This window comes from Glandiceps talaboti, chromosome 16 (assembly GCF_964340395.1).
Source record: "Glandiceps talaboti chromosome 16, keGlaTala1.1, whole genome shotgun sequence".
Classification (NCBI taxonomy): domain Eukaryota; kingdom Metazoa; phylum Hemichordata; class Enteropneusta; family Spengelidae; genus Glandiceps; species Glandiceps talaboti.
The window spans coordinates 9720073-9728802 of record NC_135564.1 but is presented as its reverse complement, the minus strand read 5'-3'; the positions used below and the strand labels follow the sequence as shown (position 1 = coordinate 9728802).

At 38.3% G+C, this 8730-nt stretch overlaps 2 protein-coding genes across 2 annotated transcripts; one reads left to right on the top strand and one right to left on the bottom strand.

Moving 5' to 3' along the window:
• The first annotated feature begins 1960 nt into the window (after nucleotides 1–1960).
• Nucleotides 1961–3664, top strand: LOC144447771 (medium-chain acyl-CoA ligase ACSF2, mitochondrial-like). Its single transcript, XM_078137853.1, has one exon. The coding sequence runs from the start codon at nucleotides 1961–1963 to the stop codon at nucleotides 3662–3664; it is 1704 nt and encodes a 567-aa protein (XP_077993979.1).
• Nucleotides 3665–6949: 3285 nt separating this feature from the next.
• Nucleotides 6950–8641, bottom strand: LOC144447770 (medium-chain acyl-CoA ligase ACSF2, mitochondrial-like). The gene has a single exon (XM_078137852.1). The coding sequence runs from the start codon at nucleotides 8639–8641 to the stop codon at nucleotides 6950–6952; it is 1692 nt and encodes a 563-aa protein (XP_077993978.1).
• Nucleotides 8642–8730: the final 89 nt, after the last annotated feature.

Sequence of the window (8730 nt, the reverse complement as noted above, 5' to 3'; positions counted from 1 at the left end):
ACTGCAAGATATTATTCCTTGTTTGATTATTGTGGAATTTCTGTTATGATGCATCACTACTTTAAATAATATGTAAATAAATACACTTTGTACTTCAACTTCTTAAGTCTAACCTGGGGGAGGGGAGAGATATTTCAGACATACACACAGGCAGGTGGACAAATGAAGTACATTGTCATAGTCAGTGCACAGTGGTTAAAAATGTTGGGCCACTTCCACCAACATCTCTCCCCACCCAATAACACCATACTCCAACACATCCCACATGTTCTTTTATTTACGCACTTCTTCATGTCTACAACTGCATGCTACTTTTCCGTTTTTAAAATTAACACAAATATGTGATAGCACGAGTTGAGAATGAGTAATATGATACTTTACTCCATGTGTCATAGTTCATTTCTTATCAGTCTCTCTTAGACAGCTGTATTTAGTTGTCTGAGATTTATCTGTCAAATTACCCTGTACAGCATGTCAAACAACTTTGCAATTTGATGCAATAACTAGGTTAAAATAACCATTCCAGTTATCCACCAGTTGCACTAGTCAAAATAAAGGATGACAAACGTCGGGCATAACATAAAACTAGTATATTCAAGATGGGTTTTTTTGATGTAATAAAAGTAGGCAAGATCACGTGATTACATGTGAGGACATGTTGATTCCTTAAAGGTCACTTGTAAAGAATTATTCAAAAGGGCTGACCTATATAACGTAAAATACAATCCCATGTCATAAATGTAACCAAGCAGTACTGGTTTTTACAAATGCTTACCTATTAGAATGTGGCACATCAAAGCAAGTAAACGAATATATGTAAACTGTAACAGTTTGTTTGGGTGTAAAAAAAAATACGGTTCGCGTGAGTAGATACAAGATCAGGATCTTTTACAATCACCTGCCAGTCATTTTATACAAGTCTTCAAACAGAGACAATGGCGTACATGACGAGGCGATTGACTCAAGTATAAGAGCTACTGTAACACACCACGTAAAGCTGCTTTTTGTGGTCGTACTTTTGGTCAAGTATTTAATGAACATAGGACCATAAAGCTATCGTATTTTGCGAAGACAACACGAGGTCATCTCATAGTAAGTTGATGAGTGATGTGCTGACACTGTCTGGTGGTTTGAAAACGCTGTCTCTACGGAAAGGGAAACGCATTGGTTTGTGGTATGGTGACAGTTATCATATACCTACAATCACGTCCATATGTGTGTGTTATTACTATGGAGAAATCGCTAGCTCTACCCGGGCAGTAATTTTGGCGGATTACTTTCTTTCATGTTGCTATGCACGTTGCTAAGCGTGTTGGCAGTTTCTATTCCATAATGTGTATGGGTTGAAATTTTATGCCATTAAATGGAATAAACACCCTCCCCACTAGCTTTCATGGGGAGGGGGGGGGTGCTGCTGGTGTTTCGGCCCAGAAACTAGATTGAAAGATAAAACCTTGCTGACCAAGTATCTCCCAAGTACAGCCTAATGTGAGCCCTTTTTCACAAAGCCCACCTACATTTATAAATAAATCTCTCATTGTTATGTATGGACGCTGAAGTTGATTTCCACTGTTTAGTTTAATGTAGTGCACCACACTGTATGTAACTCTGAAGCGGAGCGGGGGGTGGGGGGTGGTGGTGGATGGTGTACTGTATTATGAAACATTAATATATGTGTAGGGGGGAGGGGGCTATGAGAATGTTTGGGTTCATTTCGGGGGGCATGAATTTTTTTGAGAGTGCGAAGGGGGGGGGGGGGGTTGACCAAAATAATTTCTCCCCATCCCCCCACCCCCGCCATAAATTCTGACCCCAGCCTAACATATTCAAACTCTGTTCAAACTGTTTGTGTTCGGATATACAGACAGAATTACAAATAGTCACGTGAGTAAATATCAGGCTCTCTTGACCTGATGAAGGTCATGTCACTATGTATTCATGCAGGTATACATAGAGAAAAATGGCGTACGGAGCGACGCGATTAACCAAGAGCTACTGTCACAAACCAGGCAAATCTGCTTTTTGTGGTCGTACCTTTGGTCAAGTTTTTGATGAACACCTGACCTTGTATCCCGACCATGAAGCTATCGTATTTTGCAAGGATAACACGAGGATATCTTATAGTAAGTTGATGAGCGATGTATCGGCACTGTCTGCTGGGTTGAAAACGCTGTCTTTACAACAAGGGGATCGCATTGGTTTATGGTTTGATGAGAGTTATGAATACCTCATCGGTAATATGGCTGCGATTCGAGTTGGTTTTATACCTGCTTTCATTCCATTGAAAGTCACTAGAGACCAGCTCTGCTACGTAATAAACAAAGTCGAATGCAGTGCTCTGATTGTTGGTCCGGATCAGTACAAGTCATTGCTGGAGATATGTCCTGACATGAAAAATGACGATACAACAAACTTCCATTTAGATAAATTCCCTTCTCTTCGCCATCTACTCATATCTTCTCCTACCAAAGCGGAATCCTTCAATTCGGCAACTGATTTAAAATCGCTGATGGTTGAAGGTGTAGGGAGTTCTACTCCTTCTGACGGCATAGATCCGGATGACGTTTGCTACATTGCCTTTACCTCAGGTAGTACAGGCTTTCCAAAGGCCGTTGCCATATCTCATCGAGCAGCCATTGAAGGATCAAAGGCCTCTGCCAATGCAGCATTCTATACAATGGGCGATGAAGAAAAACAACACGTTAAGATGGTTGTTACAGATCCTTTCGCAAGTACTGCAACTCCATTGCGTGAAACACTCCTGGCTCTCTATGAAATGACGATTATAATACCAAAGAATAAGGAGGTGTCAACCATTCTCAGTACTATTGAGCAAGAAAGAGGCACTTCAGTGAATTTCCCACCAGCTCAGCTATTTGACCTTATACAAGTACATAATACTCACAGCTATGACCTGTCGTCGTTGGTTTCACTCGCTGTTGGTGGAGGTGTTCTTCCATTAGAAGTTTTGAGAAGTATTTCAGAAAGTCTAAAATTGAGCATTGGCATTGCTTATGGTTCAACTGAGTGCCTGCCTGCTATCTACTACATCTTTGATAAAATGAAAGCGTCCCAAACATCTTATGTTAATGTTGGCTATCCGGTAGATAATGTTGAAGTGAAAATTGTCAAAGAGGGCAAGATTGTAGCCATCAATACCCCTGGAGAAGTGTGCATGAGGAGCCCTTATCTATTCACCTGGTATTGGGGTGATGAGGAGAAAACCAAAGAAGTAAAATCTCCATCAGGATGGTACCACTCAGGGGATATCGGCAGAATGGATGAAACTGGATGTCTGGAGATTCTTGGACGAAAGGATGACATGATTCTGAAAAGTGGGACCAATATCTATCCAGCTGAGATTGAACATCAACTTGTGGCCTACCCAGGTTTGAAGTACGTACAGGTTGTTCCAGTTCCAGACAAGAAATTTGGCAATGAGTTATGCCTTTGTTTGTGTAAGGATGAGTCTGTTCAAAGTGAAAGTGAAGATGAATTACAGACAAAAGTACTAGAATACCTGAGAGGTCGAGTACAAGATTTCCATATGCCCAAATATGTACTCATCTTTGAATCTTTCCCGTTGACACGGTCTGGAAAAATCCAAAGAAATGAATTGGCCAAAGCAGCTTCCAAGAGGCTAGAAATAAGCCCCAAATGCTAAGTAGTAACAATCGGCTTTGATCGTGAACATTATTATGATCTCATGAGTTTTTAATTACTGTATTTGAAGTTGTAATTATGGAAATATTTCACGCCGAATTAAGGACTCAGACCTGATGCAGTTTTTACGTCTCCAAAACACCAAGCTAAAGAAATGATATGAAATGATATACTCAAAACAATAGAGATTTGCAGTTGATATTGTAACAGTTTATTTGATCACAGATTACCTAGTGAGTTCTGCTCCAGATTTATAAGCCTTTATTTTCACATTAAGTTTGAGGAAATTGAGTTATGCAAATCTTGTAATAGTCATTCAGATTGGCAGTTTCTAGAATATTCAGTAATTTAGACTTTAATGAATCTATCCTTATTGACTCGTATATCATTACTACTATTCCAGACACTTCATACAGCATTATAATGAGTAATGATGTGTACGTTGGAATGTAGATACACAAGACTAAAGTGGCTAAGTTTGATCTGGCTTTCCAATTTCAAAAGACCCTTTTCATGCGAGTGATTTGAAGGGACTAAGATCGAGCTAAACAAAACTTAGGACTGTACACAGTAGTTTCTCTTTTTTTTGAAGAATTATAGTCTCCGAATCACCTGATTGTTCAACGGTCTGTTGAGACCAGGTAATAAATGTTTCATTGTTACTTGTATTGTGTTCATATGTTGTTATTGATATTAATGATGATGATGATGATAATAATGATGATGATGATGATGATGATGAATGCGAATGTATCCACCACTCCTTGTACTCATGACTAACAAATAGATGGTGGGATGAGTAGTCAGTGCCTCCTTACATTATTGATACTATGATCACCTGTTGAATATCTGTTGTTTGGGATATAGCTAAATCTAAAAGCAGCAAGGGAAATCACAGGGTTCAGCGAGCATGTAATTGATCGATCGGTCGATTTATTTAATGATTTATTATTTGGTTGAATGATTAATCGATTGAATGATCAATATTTGTGGTGCAATATAACTTATTTTATGTGTGATATTGATCAATGGACGCATTTAATTTTTTTTGGTGATATAAACCTTTTTTCTTCTTTCTCTGGCTACTTTGCTCTCTTTCAGGTGTATATAATTCTCTCTTTATTGACTAAAAAAATGATCATTCAATCGGTCAATCATTCAACCAAATAATAAATCAATCAATAAATCGATCTATCAACTCATCGATCAATCAATTAACATGCTCGCTGAACCCTGTTGTGAAATCAAAAACACTAGGTGGGAACTATTTTAACGAGGGGGGCAGCTATGTTGAATCCAATCTCGCCTTTTTTCTCCTCTAAGATATTGCCTAATGAACAATTGGGCAATGCCTAATTAATTAATTAGGAAATCTCAAAATCAACCCACGGTAGTTCTAGAAATTTTGACTCGAAAAAATCTCCCACCCCCACCCGTTGTCGACTTTTTCTTTTTCAAACGTTTAATCTAAAACTGCTCGGCCTTATCACGCCAAAAGAGACGAACAAACAAGAGAGTTGTGATATATCATCCTTCCTTACAGAAAATAGACAAAACTATCTGTAAAGAATTTGTATGGGAAAACCAGATTGATCAGAGGTAACTTTGACACACTACACATCACATGAATGTTCCATGTACCGTAAGGCGTAAGCAGTTTAATACCATGTGTTCTTGAAACCGGGTCATGAACAACACAGTCTTACCATTGTAATTCAGAATTGAACCCAACTGCATTGTGATTGAGTTGAGATGTTTTGGTACCTAATGTCACAGGTCACTGCTTATCAATGTCGTTTGACAGCTTCTCTTTCACGGTGAGATTTTTCGAATCGCAGCCATATGCATGTTACTGATGAGGTATTCATAACTCTCATCAAACCATAACCCAATGCGATAACCATGTTGTAGAGACAGCATTTTCAACCCACCAGACAGTGCCATTACATCTCTCATCAACTTACTATAAGACATCCTAGTGTTATCCTCGCAAAATACGCGAGTGTTTCATCGCCAGAATACAAGGTCAGGTGTTCGTCAAATACTAGTCCGAAAGTCCGACCGCAAAAGGAGTTTTACTCGGTTTGTGTAAGCCATTGTCTCTCTTTTATAATTAACTTTATATAGCTTCAAGCATAGGGTCAGAAGGTCCTTACCCACGTGACCATTTTTTTTACCACCAGGTCTCAACATACAATAATTAATGATACTAGGACAGGTATACTTCCATGCATACTGTGTTATAAAAAAGGTGTGAATCAATATTGAAATTACCTGCAGGAACACTAGATTATTGAGTCTCTGGTTCGAGGTCCACAAGTTTCACAATCCCGAATTCAGTGCTTTGCAAAGTATGGATAAGATTGAACTACTGATGATCAAAACACCTGACCTGTTGGCAAACTTTATCTTCGATGCTTATAACAAGAGAAAGGAGACAATGTACAATTTGTAAAATATACTCCTCACACTTGAAAAAAATGTTTCTTTCTTTATGTATTTATTTATTTATTTATTTTTGCAACAAGTTGGATTTGTGTCTTATAAGCCCAAGGGGCTGGATGTGGCAAGTTGTAATAACAATTGTACCAGATCATATATACAAATGTATACTTTAAGTCCACATAGGACACGTTAATAAATAAAATACAACAACATACAATAACATTAACTTCTTCACAGACAACATATCTTTGATTAGTACATCTGTGTATTTGTGATGAGACTACATGTAAGTTAAAACTCATAAAAATATGAAACAAAGTCATTTCTGTCATAAAGTAAAAGATTCGGACACTAGAATTCTTTAAAAAGGAGACTATTGTCCAAACTTTGAGGTTAACATGGTCATAATCTTCTTCCTTCGAATATATTTAATGAAAAGTGACATTTAAATGAGTAAAATCTTATCAAAATAATAAAGTTTTATCACTGTCGATCAGCATTACACATGAACATGCTATATAAAGTGTTTCTGATATAGTAATAATGATATGTGAATCGATACGAATCAAAGGCCCTATAATAACTGAATATCTGAATGACACTATTACAGGTTTGCAATATACACTGTTTACACAATACCAATATGGAAATAAAAGTGACATTGAAGTAAATTTAAAATATAAATCAATCTGTTTGTATCATTTGGTACAGTAAGTCTTAATAATATACCATGTATTTGATCATCCAATAAACTGTGACAATATAAAATACACACTGTGTATTGTTTGCAGTAAGTCATTACATGTGATTTATATTCACGGTCAAAGCTGACAATTACTACTTAGCAGTTTGGGCTTATTTCTAGCCTCTTGGAAGCTGCTTTGGCCAATTCATTTCTTTGGATTTTTCCAGACCGTGTCAACGGGAATGAATCAAAGATGAGTACATATTTGGGCATATGGAAGTCCTGTACTCGACCTCTCAGGTATTCTAGTACTTTTGTCTGTAATTCATCTTCACTTTCACTTTGTACAGACTCATCCTGGCACAAACACAGGCATAACTCATTGCCAAATTTCTTGTCCGGAACTGGAACAACCTGTACGTACTTCAAACCTGGGTAGGCCAGAAGCTGACGTTCAATCTCAGCTGGATAGATATTGATAGCACATTTCAAAATCATGTCATCCTTTCGTCCAAGAATCTCCAGACATCCAGTTTCATCCATTCTACCGATATCCCCTGAGTGGTACCATCCTGATAAAGTTTTTACTTCTTTTGTTTTCTCCTCATCACCCCAATAACAGGTGAATAGATAGGGGCTCCTAACACATACTTCCCCAGGGCTACTGATGTCTACAATCTTGCCATCTTTGAAAATTTTCACTTCAACATTATCGAATGGATAACCAGCAGAAGGTGTTTCGGATTCTTGGGCATTATCAAAGGAACAGTAGCTAACAAACATGTGTTCAGTGCCACCGTAACCAATGTTAAAGATTGATGGCAATCTTTCTGAAACCTTTCTCAATACTTCTATTGGAAGAACACCTCCACCAGTCAAACAACTAGTTAATGATGACAGGTCATAGCTGTGAATATTATGTAGTTGTATAATGTCAAAAAGATGAGTTGGCCAGAAAGCCGTCCACGTGCCCCTTTCTTCCTGAATAGTGTTAAGAATGGTTGACACCTCCTTATTCTTAGGTACTATAATCGTCATTTTATAGAGAGCCAGGAGTGCTTCACGAATAGGTGTCATAGAACTTGCGAAAGGATCTGTAACGACCATCTTTACGTGTTGTTCTCTTTTTTCGCTCGTTGTATAAATTACTGAGTCTGCAAGCGCCTTTGATCCTTCAATGGCTGCTCGATGAGATATGGCAACGGCCTTTGGAAAGCCTGTACTACCTGAGGTAAAGGTAATGTAGCAAACATCATCTGGGTCTATGTCGTCAGGAGAAGTAGAACTCCCTACACCTTCAACCATCAGCGATTTTAAATCAGTTACCGAAGATTCCACATTGGTAGGAGAAGAGATTAGTAGATGGCGAAGAGAAGGAAACTTATCTATATAGAAGCTTTTTGAATTTACATTTTTCATTTCAGGGCACATCTCAAGGAGTGAATTGTACTGATCCGGACCAACAATCAGAGCACTGCATTCGACTTTGTTTACGACATAGCACAGTTGTTCTCTTGTGACTTTTAGGGGAATGAAGGCAGGTATAAAACCAATTCGAATCGCAGCCATATTACTGATGAGGTATTCATAACTCTCATCAAACCATAAACCAATGCGGTCCCCTTGTTGTAGAGAGAGTGTTTTCAACCCACCAGACAGTGCCGATACATCGCTCATCAACTTACTGTAATATATCCTCGTGTTATCCTCACAAAAGACGAGTGCTTCATGGTCGGAATACAAGGTCAGGTGTTCGTCAAATATTGGTCCGAAAGTACGACCACAAAAAGGAACTTTACCCGGTTTGTGGAAGTAGCTCTTGGTCAATCGCCTAGTAATGTACGCCATTGTCGCTGTTTCACAGTTAACTTTATATAGCTGCAAGCATGGGTCACATGATCCTTAGTCACGTGAACACTTTTTTCTCTTTTTTACAC

Bases quoted from the DNA above. Each gene is read 5' to 3' on its own strand.
- LOC144447771 (XM_078137853.1), top strand. From the start codon at position 1,961: ATGGCGTACGGAGCGACGCGATTAACCAAGAGCTACTGTCACAAACCA.
- LOC144447770 (XM_078137852.1), bottom strand. From the start codon at position 8,641: ATGGCGTACATTACTAGGCGATTGACCAAGAGCTACTTCCACAAACCG.